Source organism: Eumetopias jubatus, unplaced genomic scaffold (genome assembly GCF_037043125.1).
Source record: "Eumetopias jubatus isolate StellerSeaLion01/CBP00866 unplaced genomic scaffold, mEumJub1_p1.0 scaffold_8, whole genome shotgun sequence".
NCBI lineage: Eukaryota > Metazoa > Chordata > Mammalia > Carnivora > Otariidae > Eumetopias > Eumetopias jubatus.
In genome coordinates this window covers 34,102,643-34,122,003 of record NW_028274814.1, presented here as the reverse complement: position 1 = coordinate 34,122,003, position 19,361 = coordinate 34,102,643, and the positions used below count along the sequence as shown (strand labels likewise).

Sequence of the window (19,361 nt, the reverse complement as noted above, 5' to 3'; positions counted from 1 at the left end):
TTTTATTGATCCTCTAATGTATATTTTCGTATCTCCTGTATGCTGAAATGTAAGTATAAAATCCGGCTGGTGAAGTGAGCTTCGTGGGCCGGGAATGGGCTGTGTTTGAGCCGCTATGTAGCGTGTGCGCGTTACATGTCAGCCATGTGGTCTCTGCGTTCTGATGCTGCCGACGGCTGATACCTGCGGTTTGCCCACGTGTTTTGCTTGGAAATGTGAATGGTGTGGCATCTCCTACTGCGTGATGCTCTGTAAATTCAGACACGCGTGCTGTCACCGCTTTGTATGTAACCCCCTTTTATCTCTTCTTTGCAGGATCAATGTATGCGTTGGCCAAAAAATTATTGCCCTCCCGCATGACAACCGACAAGTGAGATTGTTCGACATGTCCGGTGTGAGGCTAGCGCGACTCCCCCGGAGCAGCCGGCAGGTAACTGTGCTCTTGGTCCGTGTGTCGGCAGAGAGCCTTAGGGACAGCTGGGAGTCTGCGTCCTAGGTCACCACTAACAGAAATAGACTGTGAGCCCCACGTCCTTTTATGTTTTCTAAAAAAAGAAACTCATTTTAGTAGTGTGTTTAACTTATGCTGATATACTCGAGATAATATAATTTCAACTAATCAATATAACAGCATTAGAGATTTTGCATTCTTGTTTTCCTATTGTCTTTGGATGCTAGATTTTCGTTGGAAATACTTGATCTGTATTTAGAGCTCATAAAATTTAAAGTTGAAACTGTTTCCCAATCCCTCAACTGAGAGTGTCAGGTTTTTTAAAAACGTCAATTAAGATTGCACACTCAGTTCCTCACTCTGATTTGCAGAGCTGTTTGCGTGTGTGGTAGTGGTTTCCACATTGGAAAGCAAACTCAGATCTTGGCAAGTGAAAGTATGCAGCCGGAAGGGTGTTAGGCGAGGAGTACTGAATGTGGTGACACAGAAGCCGTGGTGCGGACCCACCTCCACCCACAACCAGAAGACACCTTTCCATGGCAGGTCCAGGACAAGGGGACCCCATGTAGATGTAGCTCAGACGATGCACCGGGAGCAGCCTGGTGTCTGCTGTGCTGGCTGGACCGCCCGCCAAGGTGTCTCCGTGTGCTGAGAACTGGTTGCTGCTCGTGGCACCAGCTTACACCTGCTGATGCGGGATCTCTTGAGGGCCACCTGGGCCCCTGTGCGTAGCTCGTTCCTGGGCCACTGCAAGTGTGGGGAGAGGCTGGCTCCTTCTGTGGGAGCAGTGTCTCTGCAGGCTCGGTGCTTGATGGAGCCTCACCCTGCGGCCCCTCTCCTTTGCTTCCCTTGGTGTTTTCTGTGTCGCTGTGGCACACAGCTTTGTGGGTGAGCTGGTACCCTCGGGCGGCCCCTGACCCTGCCGTCAGGGTGTCTGTGCCCCCCGGCGCCCGCCACCCTTGCTGCTGACGGCCGCAGCTCTGCTGACCTTCACGGAGACACCCCGTGTCCTCCTCGTGCGCAGCCTCACGGACAGTGACCATCAGGCCGGCCCTGCGCGGGCTGTGGCTTCAGGAACGCTCGACTGAGGGTGGTCTCGGAGGACGACTGTGGGGGACTCTGCTGTCAGCGGGGCAACGACTTTTCTTTAAGTGGCACCGACTTTCTGTGAAAGGCCTCTGCGCTTAAGATGGAATTGTTTCATCTGTTCTCCCCTTTTAGGGCTGGCACATGTATTGTTGGAAGTGGGTTATTGAACTTTTACTTGAGTACACATCATCGAAACTACTCATGAAATTTAGAGTACCCGATAAGAGCTTTACACCCGCTAACAAGGGGAATTTTTCATGCTTGGTTCCCGCCGAGAGTCTCGGGTGTGCCACCCACGTGGCATCGCTAACATGGTGGCTTCTCTTCCCGATGTGCCCGTGTGTTCCCTGATGTTGCCCTGCCGCACGGGAGGTCTGCCCTTGAAACACAGCACCGTCTTGTGAGTGTGGAACCTCACTACTTTGACAAGATTTTCTGCAAGAGAGGTTCTCGGTGGTACTAATTCCACTGAGGTGATTTCAGCCTTGTTGAAACTGTAGAATTTGTTGTGCTTGGATTTATACCCTTTTAAAGCGGTGTGTTAAATAGTTATTTTTAAGAGTAGTGAGTAACATTTCAGTTCATTCTGAGCTTGTAACGCCTCTTCTGAGACACAGATACGGTTTTCAGTGTCACAGAACCCCAGCTGGAAATCCCTGGGTTGTATTGCCCCAGCTTCCTTCAGCTGACGGATTGGAGGCAGAGAAAACAACAACCCGTATTTGATCTTGGTAGTGAGAGTGAAGGTGGCTAACAGTGTAAAGCTGTCTTACTTTGGGGAGAGTGCCTGTGGCATTTCCCAAAAGTGGGTTTCAAGCGAGGCGAGCTCTGTAGAGTCCTAGGAGAGACTGGGCAGGGAGGCTCTGCGCGCGGTGTCAGAGGTTTTATGGCAAGGACACAGGGTCCCGGGGTGGGCGTGCCGCACCCTCTCCAGGATGCGTGCCATGACCCTTGGGTGGGTGCACGGCATTTTCAGAACACATGTGCCCACAGAACCTCTTCGGATGCGTGTCCCACACATGTCCCTGCACACTCAGGCAATCCATGGGAGATGGGAGGCTGGACTCCAAACCCGAGTTGGCTTCCAGCTCCGTCCTGGGTGAGCTGTGCATACAGATCATTGTTCTGGGTGCCACGGGGTCTCTTCCACACACTCATTTGCTTTCTACCGTGAATGCCTTGAGTTGATTGATCATCTTTAACTGGTTCCTGCGCAGACTCTTGAATTTACTACCAGTTAACAGATGTGTTGTTCACTCTTTTTCCTTGGGTTCTTAACAGAGAAGTGATAGAATGTTGCTCTTGAAACACTTTGTGATGTGGGCTTGCATTTGCAATACCTTTATTCTGTGGCCTGTTGTTGTCTCTCTCACATGTGTGGATAGCATTGTTCATATGTGAAGTGTTAGCAGAGGGAACTTTTGTGTCATTCTTTTGAGTGTTGTGTTTTACCTACTGAATTTCTGTGAGCTTTTCTTAATTCTACTTCCATTACTTTATTGTGTGTTGCTATAGTAACAGCAGCATATTAGACCAACCGCGTTTCTGGAGTGTATGCACGTGTCTTAAGGCGCTGCTCGTATCTCTCTACATATGCACTAGGGATATCCCACTATAAACTTTGCTGATATTTTGCAGTAATTTTTTCCATAGCTGGAATTCTGAAGGTGGCAGGAATTTACTTGGAGGGCTGTTTATTTATTTATTTATTTATTTAAAGATTTATTTATTTATTTGAAAGAGAATGAGAGAGAGAGAGAGCACATGAGAGGGGGGAGAGTCAGAGGGAGAAGCAGACTCCCTGCTCAGCAGGGAGCCCGATGTGGGACTCGATCCCGGGACTCCAGGATCATGACCTGAGCCAAAGGCAGTCGCTTAACCAACTGAGCCACCCAGGCGCCCCCGGAGGGCCGTTTATTTTATCCTTGTTTTACTTGGTACCAAATTTATTTTTGTGGGTCCTTAATTACCTGAGTCAGTTATTTGTTACAATTATCTTTGAGGTCTTTAAATGAGTTTCATTTAATATATTCCCAAATATCATCTAGCCTCATTAAAAAACTTCAAATTCATCATTTATTCTTTTTTTCTGACTGTAATCCCACTCATTTTTAAAGAACCCCGGAATGGTGTAGGTGTGAATCTCACTGACTTCGTCATGTGTTCTCACGCCACTCTCTTCGCCTCCACTCCCCCACGGCACATGCGCAGTGTTTCTGGCTCACTTTGACTAATGCTGCCCGTTAAGTGGTGCTCTTTCCATTCTGTCGTGGTGTAGTTGTTAATTTGGCTGAAGTTTTATAGTATGTGTGCTTTGGGAATAATATACTAATTCTGGTTTGTGTGATTGGAAATAGGGCCACAGAAGAATGGTGTGCTGCTCGGCGTGGAGTGAGGACCACCCCATGTGCAATCTGTTCACCTGCGGGTTTGACAGGCAAGCCATTGGCTGGAACATCAACATCCCTGCATTGTTACAAGAGAAATAAGGTCGCCGGCGTCCTTAGCTGCGTAGTTCACCATGGACCTATGGACTGGTGTCGCTTTTCTCCTATTCGTCAAGCCCTTTTTGTGAGAGTTGCACCCTGGAAAGGGTGGTTTGTATGTTCTTTTCTCATTGTGCCGAGCTTGCATGAAATGTACAGCAAAATGTATGGTCACATGTCTTATTTTCATCTTGTGTGTGTGTGTTGGCACCCTCTGGTCAGTGGACATGAAGCCCCCTTCCCCGTAGCGCGTTGTGTGTTGTGAGTTCCTGGCGTTCGACAGATGACAGGAGGGCATTACGTTTGCGGAGTTCAGTGTGAACCCGTGTACTTACTGTGAGGCGTAAGCAGTCTGTGGCATTTCTGGAATCGTCTTACACATCTACCTTGTCCCGGGAAGGTCATGGAGCTGTATAAGCATTGGCTGGCGATTGGCAGGTGTGATGAGAGATTTCATGTTTACTTCCGTCTGAGGGTTTGGCATGTGCTGTGGTGTAATTCAGCTTCAACTCCATATTCTGGTATAGTTGTGTAAAATTTACCTGGAATCGAGAAGTTAATAACAGAATGCCAACTTTGCAACATTTGGAAAGTTTTTTTTTTGAAAAGGAAAAGTTTCTGCTCTTTTTATAGAAAATCATGTCAATCTCCTGAGGTCTCATATTAGCAAATTCAAAAATACGATTCCAATCACTGATTTCAGATACTAAGCAAAATTTAAAGCACTTTAGTTTATAGCTATGGTTATAAACAGTTTTTAGAAATTTCAAATAACTTATCCAGTGAATGTGACTTGAGCTTGTAAAGAAGGCCCTGCCTGCTACCTGAAAACAAAACCTTATTTATTTTCTACACTTTGGTTTGTGCATTTCTAAATGGGTTCACTTCCTTGGTGGTGTTTGAGAGCCAACAATGCAAATAAATGAGTACTACCTCAAAAATCAATGTATTGGGAAAACGTGGGAGTCTCACTGTTGCCTAGCTAGAGCACTTTTGACTGCCGAATTCAGTTCAGAAGGCAAGAAAGACAATCATAGCAAATGTATCCTGAGGACGAGAGCTCTCACATTAGCTGATAAGGCGGTAGCGGAAACCATTCTTCGCGGGGTACAGGATGCTCCTGTTTCGGCAGCTGGGGCACCTCTCAGCGCCAGTCCTCCCACTGCCTGGGCGAGCCTGTCGCTCTTGCCTTCTTAGGAGTTACTGTTGTCTGGTGTTTGTGAGTTCATGTTTCCTGCTCAGTTACAGTTTTGATAAAGAGCCATCTCCGTGTACTGCCCTCCTCATTGTAATATTTTGAATGTGTCTGCTTGGAGAGGCCCAGAGGGGAACAGTGGCAGTGATCATGGGTGCCCCCCACCTCCAGTGGTGACCGCTGGTGGAGTGCCGTCTGGCAGGGTGTGGTGTGAGCAGAGTGTGTGGGCTGTCCTCAGTCCTGTGTGAATGCACCTCTCTTGAGGCTCCTTTTGCTCAGGTCCTGTGTGCGGTAGCTCATCTTAGTAGCTTCAGCCCTGAATTATCTGGAATGATTCTGAAATGACTTACAGTCTGGAAGGGAAGAAGGGCCAGGAAAAACCCATCATGATGTAGTTAGAGTTGAGGTTGCCGGCTAAAGACTAGAGGACAAACAACAAATGCTTCAGAGCAGCTCTCTTTCCAAAGCCTGGCATCTCCCCGCACCACACCTGAGAATGTGGGCCAGAACGTCAGTGTCCAGCCCCTGCCGACCCGAGTGCACCATGCCCCCCGGCAGCAGAGCGCCGGTGACTTCGGATGCTGAGCTGTGCGTCCACACTCTTGGGCTCCTGTTGTATTTTAATTTGAATGAGTGTCTTAGAATCATTGTTAGGAACATTGAAAAATGTATACAGACACAGCAAAATCAAACTTAAGAACCAGATTTCTGCCAGATTAAAAAAATTTGAAGCTTTTAACTCCAACATTTCTGATGCTATTCAGTTCTCTGCAGACTAGTGCCCTCCGTGTCCAGCAGCTGCTGACCTTCTCGCTAGCAGGAGGGGCCAGCCTCCTCCCTCCTCACTTCTCCACAGGGGCACGGGCCTCATGGTGTTTGCTTGCGGTCCCAGGAGCAGGACACCCTACTGCTAACCACCGCGTTGTCCTCGGACATGGTTCCGTTCAGCTGCCGCTGTGGCCTTGATGGTGTTTTCAGGAGTCATGGAGATTTGGGATAGGGAGTGCATGTGTGTGTGTGGATGTGTGTGCGTGTGTGTGAATGTGTGTGAGTCTGTGTGCATGGATGTACCTGTGTGGCTGAAATTAAGCCATGTGATCAGCCACACGTGATCTCATCTGAAATAGTGTTTGGAAATGAGAGTGGTTTTGTCCTATGTGCTCACATGTCCAGAATTTCATTTTTAATGGAAGGAAAATGTGTGGTTACTGGAAAATGTGTATTGATAGAGAATTTCGTAAGAACTATGTTGTTGGACAAAACAGCACTCTTTCTCAAACCACTGCACATCAGTTTCTGGAGAGACAAAAATTCTGTACATATTTTGGAATTTGAAGAATCCTATGTAAATCATTTGTTGCTTAAATCTGTGAAAAACAAGTTTTTTTTGGGGGGAAGTATGCATTTATAAGTGTTGTGTAGAAGCAAGTGTTTTTAATGTATTGATGTAATTGTTTTTAAGTGTTGACTGTCTTCATTGCAATATGAAATTCATTAAAAATCCACGTTCCTTAATCACTGTTGTCAAAGTTTTATTTTATTAGGACTCTCTTTTTTTATTATTTTACTTATTTTTTTTAAATGTTTTGCTTTGATGAAATATTGTTAACGGCTACTAAACACCACAGTGATGTAGAAACAAATTATAGAACTGCTCACTTGAAAAATTTTAACTTTAGACTTAAAAGATCGGTTGTGTTCTATTTCCTGTCTGTTAGGCTAACGTTAAGTGACACGTAATAATGCTTCTCCATTCCAGCATCACTGCCCCGACAATTTCTGGAGGGAGTTAACACTTTGATATAATGCAGGTGCTTGTCAAAGTTCATCAGAGTTTTATGAGACGTTTGTCCTGTTCTTCCTACAGTTAAGCTTGTACAAAAGTTTTAAAAAAATTGCAGTGGCAGAAAGTAGGCCCCATTCATCCCCTGTGAGAGAATATGCGTCTGAATTGGTGGTGGCTGCGTGGTCACCATTCGTTCCTACCCCGTGAGCAGAGTGTTGTGGCGGGTGCAGGAACCTCAGGAGATGTTCATACACAGCTTGCCAGGGTACCCTCTTCAGACTGTAGGGCACGCTGCCTTTATTCAGTCCCCAGAGGGTGGAAATTCACTGATTACTTATTTTTCTTATCTTAGTCTTTAGAAACCTGTGATTATTGTCCACATTTCAGAATAACATCTTCAGTTACATTTTAAAATTTCATCTGTTAGCATACAGAATCATGAAGATGGTCCTCAGTTGGAAGAGCATGCGACTTATCACAGGGTCATGAGTTTGGGCCCATGTTAGATGTAGAGATTACTTAAATAAATATTAAAAAAAAAAGGAATCACAAAGGTAAAACTTAAATTGCTATAATTTCATCATAATACTACCAAAATGTGTCTTGCTTACTATGCATAGATTTTCTGGTTTCCCTTAATAAATTAAGTTAGATTACTTCAGAAACTGGGAACACCTCAGTTATATGCAATGTGTGATATACAGTCCATATGATGGTGGGAAGAAGCTGAGAACGAAATCCTATGAAAATGTTGAGTAATTTAAAACTAACTTTATGAAAACATTTTTAAGCAGCTTTTGATCAAAATGAAACCAGAATAGACAGATCTCCAGCTCTGGGAGCTCTGTGAGGCACAGGTGATGCCTGTGGAGTTTGTGGGCCCAGGAGGCATCCTCTGAAGAGGGGAGGCTTAACCAGGCCAAAAGGTTGACAGAGGTGTCAGGAACCAAAGAGAACACCTCTCTAACACTTGGCACTGAGTCCCCTCACTCCGAGCAGTCTTTTTGCACTCTACCAAACCCTCCCTCGAAAGTTTTGGAACCAGAACCAGAAGTCTGTGTCTCTCCACAGTCGCTTTGTCTGAGCTCCAGAGTGCTGAGAGGAAGAAGCCAGATTGGTGAGCTCAGCAAGCTATCTCTCAAGAATGAGTCTGATAAACAAGGATGGTGTTCACTAGTGCTCCTTCTCTAATGCACCTTCTTGAGAATGCTGTAGGAAGAAAAAAGTCACAGAGGAGGGCTGTCAAAATGGACAAAATGCCGACATACCTACATACAGCAATGTCTGGAGGTATTGGTTTAAATTTCTATTTTTGTTTGGCTGGGGAATTACAATTTTAACTTTTTGTCTTTGTTAAATACATATAGTAAAATTTCAAGGGTAACCACAAAGAAAAAAAAAACTTTGAAAAGATAGAAGACATGATTAAAAGTGGTTACTGTAAGGGAGTTGGGAAGTGTGGTAAGTAACTGGAGCAGAAGTAATTTTTTAGTGTTTTGTGGATTTAAAATTTTAGAACTGTCAAAGTAGATCACTCAGTATTTGAAAAGTTCCCACTTTATGCTAACAACAAAAACTTTATAAAAGGCACCTAGTGGGGAAAATCTGACAAAAATAAAGGACTTGAAATATCCATGGAAATACTTAAAAACTTGAACAAAGACATTAAAAAAGACAAGATGAGAGACCATCATGCATTAATAGGAAGAAGTAATATTGTAAAAATGTCAGTTTCCCCCATATTGCCAGGTAGATTTGATGCTATTCCAATGCAAATCACCCCAGAGTTTTTTTGTAGAATTGGACATCTGATTCCTAAATTTATTTGAAGCAAAGGCCAGGGTTGATGAGATGCCGAGAAAACAGGAGGAGGGAAGGGAGAAGAAAGCAGTGTTTCCCTTAAGCCTGGCAGGGCTGTAGCAGCTAGAATGTAGGATTGGCACTGGCACGGAGGAATTGACCAGTGAGGTTAGAAAGAGATCATCAGATTGATTCAAGCATATATGAAAATGTAGCCACAAGTCAGTGGGAAGAAAGTGGCCTGTGTAATTAATGGTTCTAGTGTTACTAGTTATCCATATGGAACAAGGAGCGAATCCGATCCCTACCTCACACCAAAGACAATTCAGGCCTCATACGTGAAAGGAAAAACACTTAACTTTTTTAAAAATTAAGAAAGGGGAGGCGGAGCAAGATGGCGGAGGAGTAGGAGACCTAGATTTCGTCTGGTCTCAGGAATTCAGCTGAATAGGGATCAAACCATTCTGAACACCTACGAACTCAACAGGAGATCGAACAGGAGAGTAGCAACAACTCTCTGAACAGAGAAGCGACCACTTACCGGAAGGTAGGACGTGCGGAGAAGTGAATCCGAGGCGATATTCGGGAGGATAGACGGCGGGGGAGGGGCCTCCGTCGGCCGCTTCTGGCAAGTGCTAGAGCCGCGGAGCACAAAATTGGACCTTTTAGAAGTTGGCTCGGCGGAGGGACGTCGCTCCAGTGGCTAAGCGGGGGGTGGAATCCTCCCGGGACAGTGTGGTCTCAGGACCCTTGGGGTCACAGAGAGACCGGGGGTGCCTGAGTGCGCCAGAGCTCCCAGGTATCAGAGCAGGGAAGCCGGCTGCAGATACGGAGCAGAGTCACAGGCTCTCAGCTCGGGGTGGCCATAAACTGTGATCTGCGGCCCAGTCGGGGCACGGCTCCCCCAGCAAGGACCCAACAAGAAGCAGAGCCGGGGAGACTCCCCTTCCTTCCCGGGGAGGAGCGGCGCGGGAACGCACTGCAGGGATCTGCTGGGTTTGGAGACTCCACACGGGGTCGGGTGCCAGAGATAGCAACGCTCGATCACAGGCCGGGTGAGCACGGAGTGTGGCCGGAGACCGGGGACACGGAAGTGACGGCTTTTCTCTGGGGGCGCACTGAGGAGCGGGGCCCCGAGTTCTCAGCTCCTCCGGGTGGAGATTGGGAGGCCACCATTTCTGCCCTGGTCCTCCAGGGCTGTGCCGAGAGCTTGCAGGGAACAAAAGCTCCTGAGAGCAAACCGGAGCAGCTTCCTTAGCCCGGACCGACAAGGGTGGGGCAATTCCGCCTCCGGCAAAGACATTTGGGAACCACGGCAACAGGCCCCTCCCCCAGAAGATCAGCACAAACAGCCAGCAAGCCAAGACCAAGTTGATCGATCAAGGAGAATAGGAGAACTCCAGCGCTAGGGGAATACTGCACATAGATTCATGGCTTTTTTTTTTTTTTTTTTTTACCATGATTCATTATTTCATCAAAGTTAATTTTTGTTGACTGTTTTTTTTTTTTTATTTTTCTTTTTCCCTTTTTCAACCAACATCTTATAAATCCCTTTAAAAAATTTTTTTTTTTTATTTTTCATTTTTAGAGTCATATTTTATCCCTTCATAGTAGTTACCCTTATTTTTGGCATATATATATAAGTTGTTCTCTCTTTAAAATTTTGAGGTACAGTTTCTTCTAAACAGACCAAAATATACCCTAAATCACTAGTATATGGCTTTGTTCTAGTCTCCTGCCTGATCACATTCTCTCCCTTTTTCCTTTTTTTTTTCCTTAAATCTTCTTTCTTTTTTCAAACAACTTATCTTACCAAGTCCTTTTATAAAATCTTTTATAATTTTCATCTTTACAGTCATCTTCCATCCCTTCATTGTATCAACTCTTATTTTGTACATATATGTCTTTCTTCCTTTAAAATTTTAGGAGGCACTTTTTTCTAACAGACCAAAATACGCCCAAAATCTAGTGTGTGGCAGTGATCTATGCACTAGCCTGATCATATTTGATCATATTCTGCCTTTTTTGTATTGTTTTGTTTTTGTTTTTAATCTTTTTTTTTTCTTTTTCTTTTTTCTTTCTTTCCCTTTCTTTTCCCCTGGTTTCAGGTCTTTTCTGATTTGTATACAGTATATTTGCTGGGGACGTTGTAAACCTGTTAGCATTTTGTTCTCTCATTCGTCTATTCTCCTCTGGACAAAATGACAAGACGAAAGAAATCACCTCAGCAAAAAGAAAAAGAGGTAGTACCGTCAGCCAGGGACCTACTCAATACGGACATTAGTACGATGTCGGACCTAGAGTTCAGAATCATGACTTTAAAGATACTAGCTGGGCTTGAAAAAAGCGTGGAAGTTATTAGAGAAACCCTTTCTGGAGAAATAAAAGAACTAAAATCTAACCAAATCGAAATCAAAAAGGCTATTGATGAAGTGCAATCAAAAATGGGGGCACTAACTGCTAGGATAAATGAGGCAGAAGAGAGAATCAGCGATATAGAAGACCAAATGATGGAAAATAAAGCGGCTGAGAAAAAGAGAAACAACTACAGGATCACGAGGGCAGAATTCGAGAGATAAACGATACGATAAGACGAAACAACATTAGAATAATTGGGATTCCAGAAGAAGAAGAAGAGAGAGAGAGAGGGGCAGAAGGTATATTGGAGCAAATTATAGCAGAGAACTTCCCTAATGTGAGGAAGGAAACAGGCATTAAAATCCAGGAGGCACAGAGAACCCCTCTCAAAATCAATAAAAATAGGTCAACACCCCGACATCTAATAGTAAAACTTACGAGTCTCAGAGACAAAGAGAAAATCCTGAAAGCAGCTCGGGAGAAGAGATATGTAACCTACAATGGTAGAAACATTAGATTGGCAACAGACCTATCCACAGAGACCTGGCAGGCCAGAAAGGACTGGCAAGATATCTTCAGAGCACTAAACGAGAAAAATATGCAGCCAAGAATACTATATCCAGCTAGGCTATCATTGAAAATAGAAGGAGAGATAAAAAGCTTCCAGAACAAACAAAAACTAAAGGAATTTGCAAACACGAAACCAGCCCTCCAAGAAATATTGAGAGGGGTCCTCTAAGCAAAGAGAGAACCTAAAAGCAGCAAAGAGCAGAAACGAACACAGACAACAGACAGTTAACAGTCACCTTACAGGTAATACAATGGCACTAAATTCATACCTTTCAATAGTTACCCTGAATGTAAATGGGCTAAATGCCCCAATCAAAAGACACAGGCTATCAGATTGGATTAAAAAACAAGACCCATCAATATGCTGTCTGCAAGAGACTCATTTTACACCCAAAGACACCCCCAGAATGAAAGTGAGGGGGTGGAAAACCATTTACCATGCTAATGGACACCAAAAGAAAGCTGGGGTGGCAATCCTTATATCAGACAAACTAGATTTTAAAACAAAGACTGTAATAAGAGATGAGGAAGGACACTATATCCTACTTAAAGGGTCTATCCAACAAGAAGATCTAACAATTGTAAATATCTATGCCCCGAACATGGGAGCAGCCAATTATATAAGGCAATTAATAACAAAAGCAAAGAAACACATTGACAACAATACAATAATAGTGGGGAACTTTAACACCCCCCTGACTGAAATGGACAGATCATCTAAGCAAAAGATCAACAAGGAAATAAAGACTTTAAATGACACATTGGACCAAATGGACTTCACAGACATATTCAGAACATTCCGTCCCAAAGCAAAGGAATACACATTCTTCTCTAGTGCCCATGGAACATTCTCCAGAATTGATCCCATCCTAGGTCACAAATCAGGTCTCAATCGGTACCAAAAGATTGGGATCATTCCCTGCATATTTTCAGACCACAATGCTTTGAAACTAGAACTCAACCACAAGAGGAAAGTCGGAGGGAACTCAAATACATGGAGGCTAAAGAGCATCCTACTAAAGAATGAATGGGTCAACCAAGAAATTAAAGAAGAATTAAAAAAATTCATGGAAACCAATGAAAATGGAAACACAACTGTTCAAAATCTTTGGGATACAGCAAAGGCAGTCCTGAGAGGAAAGTATATAGCAATACAAGCCTTTCTCAAGAAACAAGAAAGGTCTCAAATACACAACCTAACCCTACACCTAAAGGAGCTGGAGAAAGAACAGCAAATAAAGCCTAAACCCAGCAGGAGAAGAGAAATCATAAAGATCAGAGCAGAAATCAATGAACTAGAAACCAAAAGAACAGGAGAACAGATCAATGAAACTAGGAGCTGGTTATTTGAAAGAATTAACAAGATTGATAAACCCTTGGCCAGACTGATCAAAAAGAAAAGAGAAATGACCCAAATCAACAAAATCATGAATGAAAGAGGAGAGATCACAGCCAACACCAAAGAAATACAAACAATTATAAGAACATATTATGAGCAACTCTATGCCAGCAAATCAGATAACCTGGAAGAAATGGGTGCATTCCTAGAGATGTATCAACTACCAAAATTGAACCGGGAAGAAATAGAAAACCTGAACAGACCTATAACCACTAAGGAAATTGAAACAGTCATCAAAAATCTCCCAAGAAACAAAAGCCCAGGGCCAGATGGCTTCCCAGGGGAATTCTATCAGACATTTCAAGAAGAATTAATACCTATTCTCCTGAAACTGTTCCAAAAAATAGAAATGGAAGGGAAACTTCCAAACTCATTTTATGAGGCCAGCATTACCTTGATCCCAAAACCAGACAAAGACCCCATCAAAAAAGAGAATTACAGACCAATATCCTTGATGAACATGGATGCAAAAATTCTCACCAAAATGCTAGCCAATAGGATCCAACAGTACATTAAAAGGATTATTCACCACGACCAAGTGGGATTTATTCCTGGGCTGCAAGGCTGGTTCAACATTCGCAAATCAATCAACGTGATACAATACATTAACAAAAGAAAGAACAAGAATCATATGATTCTCTCAATAGATGCAGAAAAAGCATTTGACAAAGTACAGCATCCTTTCTTGATCAAAACTCTTCAGAGTATAGGGATAGAGGGTACATACCTCAATATCATAAAAGCCATCTATGAAAAACCTACAGCGAATATCATTCTCAATGGGGAAAGGCTGAGAGCTTTTCCCCTAAGGTCAGGAACGCGGCAGGGATGTCCACTCTCACCACTGCTATTCAACATAGTATTAGAAGTCCTAGCCACAGCAATCAGACAACAAAAAGAAATCCAAGGCATCCAAATCGGCAAAGAGGAAGTCAAATTCTCACTCTTTGCAGATGATATGATACTGTATGTGGAAAACCCAAAAGACTCCACCCCAAAACTGCTAGAACTCATACAGGAATTCAGTCAAGTAGCAGGATATAAAATCAGTGCACAGAAATCAGTGGCATTCCTATACACCAACAACAAGACAGAAGAGAGACAAATCAAGGAGTCGATCCCATTTACAATTGCACCCAAAACCATTAGATACCTAGGAATAAATCTAACCAAAGAGGCAAAGGATCTGTACTCAGAAAACTATAAAATACTCATGAAAGAAATTGAAGAAGACACAAAGAAATGGAAAAACGTTCCATGCTCATGGATTGGAAGAACAAACATTGTGAAGATGTCAATGCTACCTAGGGCAATCTACACATTCAATGCAATCCCCATCAAAATACCATCCACTTTTTTCAAAGAAATGGAACAAATAATCCTAAAATTTGTATGGAACCAGAAGAGACCCCGAATAGCCAGAGGAATATTGAAAAAGAAAAGCAAAGCTGGCGGCATCACGATTCCGGACTTCCAGCTCTATTACAAAGCTGTCATCATCAAGACAGTATGGTACTGGCACAAAAACAGACACATCGATCAATGGAACAGAATCGAGAACCCAGAAATGGACCCTCAACTCTATGGTCAACTCATCTTTGACAAAGCAGGAAAGAATGTCCAGTGGAAAAAAGACAGTCTCTTCAACAAATGGTGTTGGGAAAATTGGTCAGCCACATGCAGAAGAATGAAACTGGACCATTTCCTTACACCACACACAAAAATAGACTCCAAATGGTTGAAAGACCTAAACGTGAGACAGGAGTCCATCCAAATCCTAAAGGAGAACACAGGTAGCAACCTCTTCGACCTCAGCCGCAGCAACTTCTTCCTAGAAACATCGCCAAAGGCACGGGAAGCCAGGGCAAAAATGAACTATTGGGATTTCATCAAGATAAAAAGCTTTTGCACAGCAAAAGAAACAGTCCACAAAACCAAAAGACAACCGACAGAATGGGAGAAAATATTTGCAAATGACATATCAGATAAAGGGCTAGTATCCAAAATCTATAAAGAACTTATCAAACTCAACACCCAAAGAACAAATAATCCAATCAAGAAATGGGCAGAAGACATGAACAGACATTTCTCCAAAGAAGACATCCAAATGGCCAACAGGCACATGAAAAAGTGCTCAACATCGCTCGGCATCAGGGAAATCCAAATCAAAACCTCCATGAGATACCACCTCACACCAGTCAGAATGGCTAAAATTAACAAGTCAGGGAACGACAGATGTTGGCGGGGAGGTGGAGAAAGGGGAACCCTCCTACACTGTTGGTGGGAATGCAAGCTGGTGCAACCCCTCTGGAAAACAGTATGGAGGTTCCTCAAACAGTTGAAATTAGAGCTACCGTTCGATCCAGCAATTGCACTACTGGGTATTTACCACAAAGATACAAATGTAGGGACCCGAAGGGGTACGTGTACCCCAATGTTTATAGCAGCAATATCCACAATAGCCAAACTGTGGAAAGAGCCAAGATGCCCATCGACAGATGAATGGATAAAGAAAAGCTGGTATATATACACAATGGAATATTATGCAGCCATCAAAAGGAATGAGATCTTGCTTTTTGCAACGACGTGGATGGAACTGGAGGGTGTTATGCTGAGTGAAATAAGTCAATCAGAGAAAGACATGTATCACATGACCTCACTGATATGAGGAATTCTTAATCTCAGGAAAGAAACTGAGTGTTACTGGAGTGGTGGGGGGTGGGAGGGATGGGGTGGCTGGGTGATAGACATTGGGGAGGGTATGTGCTATGGTGAGCGCTGTGAATTGTGCAAGACTGTTGAATCACAGATCTGTACTTCTGAAACAAATAACGCAACATATTTTAAGAAAAAAGAAAAAGAAGAAGATAACAGGAGAGGAAGAAAAGGGGAGTATGTCAGAGGGGGAGACGAACCATGAGAGATGATGGACTCTGAAAAACAAACTGAGGGTTCTAGAGGGGAGGGGGGTAGGGGGATGGGTTAGCCTGGTGATGGGTATTGAGGAGGGCACGTTCTGTATGGAGCACTGGGTGTTATGAACAAACAATGAATCATGGAACACTGCACCAAAAACTAATGATGTAATATATGGTGATTAACATAACAATAAAAAAAATAAAAAAAAATAAAAATTAAGAGAATATTTATATGATTGTGTTTATTAAACAACTCCAAAAATGCATTAACCATACTACAAAAGATTGATACATTCAACTGCGTTGAAGGTAAAGATTTGTAGCCCTATAGGACAGCTTAGAAGAGGTGAAATGGTAAAGCCCAGGTGTTGTTGCACATACATAATCCACAGAGCACTGACGTCCAGGATAGTAAAAACAAAATTCCACGTTTCCAAAGGAGAATTGGAAATTGGCAGCAGACATGAATAGGTGTGTCACAAAAGGGAAAACCTGAATAGTCAGCAAAGAAATAAATATAGGAATAAAAAAAAGGAAAATTAAGGCCCAAATGAAATACAATTTCACAACTATTAGATTTGGGAAGCTCTGTCAAGCATTTACTGTTGGAACTTAGATGTACTGTTGGTTTGGATAAAAAATAATACAGCAAATTGGAAAGCACGACCTTGTGAGTCTGAGTGTGTGAGTGCCCCCTTGCTCCAGCAATCATGAGGGGTCTATGTAGAACATGGTTTTTTAAGTGAGATGTGTGGAGACCATGCATGTGTTGCAATGAAGACTTCTGGCCACAGAGCCAGTGACTGAGGGTAGGGGTGGGACGCACGAGTCTGCATTTGGAGCGAGCCCCTGCGTGTGGTTCTGCTGTCCAGTTTGAGAGCTGCAGGGTGTCAGGACATGCCCTGGGGCACACGAGAAACCACCGAGCACCATCAACAGGGGCTGTGGCCTAAGTGGTGGCATGTCTGTGCATGAAATACAACAGTAAAAATGAATGGACCACACAGGACTGTGTGCGATTGTTGATCTTGGGAACATAGTGTTGAGTGAAACACCATTTTTACAGAGCTCGAGCAAGAATCCCCTTACGCAGTTAGGGTCATGTATTTTGGAACATGGGAGTAAAAACTCCCGATTCTTGGTGTTCTGTGGGTCAGGAGTGGAGTGTGGTGCGGGAGGTGAGGGCGGGGCGGGGAAGAGCCCAGACTGCGTGGTGTCCAGCTCCTGATTGGGATGGTGGATGCCAAAGTCTGTTCTAGTATTCACACTTCATAACTTAGATATATTTACAGCTATTTTGTTAATGTGTCTCATACAGTTAAAGCAATAACAAATATAAGAAACACCACGGAGGAGGTGCGTGCTGTTGCAAAGGTGGACGATAGCATGATGGTAACAGAGGGGACTTTAATAGTTTTGCCCGTGTCACGGTCAGGCTTTTTATTCACTTCAGATATTAGCTTTTTTTCCACTTACAAACATGTAGTTTTATTATTCTGCAATGACTGATTTTTCAGTGTGTATGTTCCATGGGAGGAAAGACAAAGCCAATTTTGTTCCAAGATAATGTTCTTGAAAAAAATTCTCGCTAAGGAAATTGTAAAAAGGCCGTGTTACACTGTGTCAAAATTGTGTTGTTTTCCAATACATTTTGGAAATCCTAGCTTTAAAGTGGGAAATGTAATAAGGATTTCATTTACCAGGTGTGATCATAAAACAATAAAAGTAGCTTTCTTATGTTGCTCATAAACTGGGACTGAAGTAATTTCAGATCCAGGAGACGGTCCAAATGGCCACATACCAGAATAAGAACGTTCATTCTCACAGTCTGTGTTTTGGGGGAAGCAGCATTTATTTGGCTAGGTGGATAAGTTTGGGTATATTTGCTTAAAAATATATCATTTTGTATAGGGCATGTGCATTACAGATGTCTTCTAGCTCTGAATTAATTTTTAATAATAAAATCGGGACACCTGGGTGGCTCAGTCGGTTGAGCAGGTGACTCTTGGTTTCAGCTCAGTTCATGATCTTGGGGTTGTGAGATCGAGCCCCGTGTCAGTCTCCATGCTCAGCTCAGGCTCCCTGTCCCCTAAATAAATAAATAAATAAACATTAAAAAATAAAATAAAATATCCTGCTGTAAACTTTGTCTTTTGCAGCGACAAAAGTAATTGTATATATTCTGTAATCAATCCCTAAGTGTTACATGAAGCTAATTTATTTTCTCTTTTTAAGAACAGCTTTATTGTGGCACAATTGACATAATCTACACCAAACGCATATATTGTAAAGTGTAATGACTTTTGACATCTCCACCCATGAAGTCATCACCACAATCACGATAATGCAGTTGTCACCCATTTGCTCATACCTCTGCATTTCCTCCCTCCCGCCCCTATGGACCCCATCCCTGATGACCACCGACTGGTCCACTTTCTTTCACTAAGGTTAATTTGCATTTCTACAATTTTATATAAATTCACTTCCATAGTAGGTGCTGATTTTTGTCTTCTTCCACAAAAGCTGTTTGAGGTTAAGTCATGTTTTTGCATGTCTTATTTCTTCCTTTTTACGGCTGAGTGTTTCAGTGTACGAATGTGTCACATCTGTTTATCCACATCCCTATTGATGGAGACTTGGGTTGTTTTCAGTTTTTGGCTGTCACAAATAAAGCTGGTGTGGACACGGACGTGCCGGTCCTGTATTCACGGGCACTGTCCTTTCCATTGGGCAGACATCTAGGAGTGGAATTGCTTGGCCATGTGGAGGGAGTATTTTTCTTTTTAAGAGACTGCTATGCAGTTCCCAAAGGGGTTCTGCTGGAGACTCCTGGTTTCTGCGCTGACATGTAAAGAGCATGGAAGTTCTCTCTTCTTCCTTCATAACGAGTAAAACGGTGGACAGACTGATGTCAATGACTCTTCTTAGATGCACTAGAGAGTTGAGGGCCAGAGACACAGGCAGAGGTGGAGAGTCACAGTGAGAGAAGCAGAAGTGTCTGGAGCAGGAACCGGTCGGGGTCCTGAGGATGGACAAGCTGAAGCCCCTTGAGCCCAGGCAGCGGGCTCCCCTGGGTTCCCATGGTGAAGATCAGATGAAACCCCCTCATGTCTGGTCAGGGAGGCAGGGAAGATAGCTGACATCTGGGGTCTGACACCACAGACACCTCCCCACCAAGGGAAAGGCCTCACCGGAGCTGTGCCCTGTCAGTGAGGTGACACCTGAGGGGGGAAGGGCACCTGAGAAGTGCTCGGAGGGCACAGCCCAGGGCACGGCTCCCTGAAAACTAACGGGCCCCTGTGAAGTCCC

General features: G+C 43.6%; 1 protein-coding gene across 6 annotated transcripts in view; it reads left to right on the top strand.

Moving 5' to 3' along the window:
- WDR37 (WD repeat domain 37) overlaps window positions 1–6,736 on the top strand; it is a 62,558-nt gene extending 55,822 nt beyond the window's left edge. For all 6 annotated transcript variants that reach the window (XM_028114724.2, XM_028114719.2, XM_028114720.2 and 3 more), the window contains exons 13-14: window positions 316–430; window positions 3,898–6,736. In XM_028114724.2, coding sequence (XP_027970525.1) covers window positions 316–430; window positions 3,898–4,029 — 247 coding nt within the window. In that variant the 3' untranslated portion in view covers window positions 4,030–6,736. The remainder of the gene's footprint in view (window positions 1–315; window positions 431–3,897) is intronic.
- The last annotated feature ends 12,625 nt before the right edge of the window (window positions 6,737–19,361 follow it).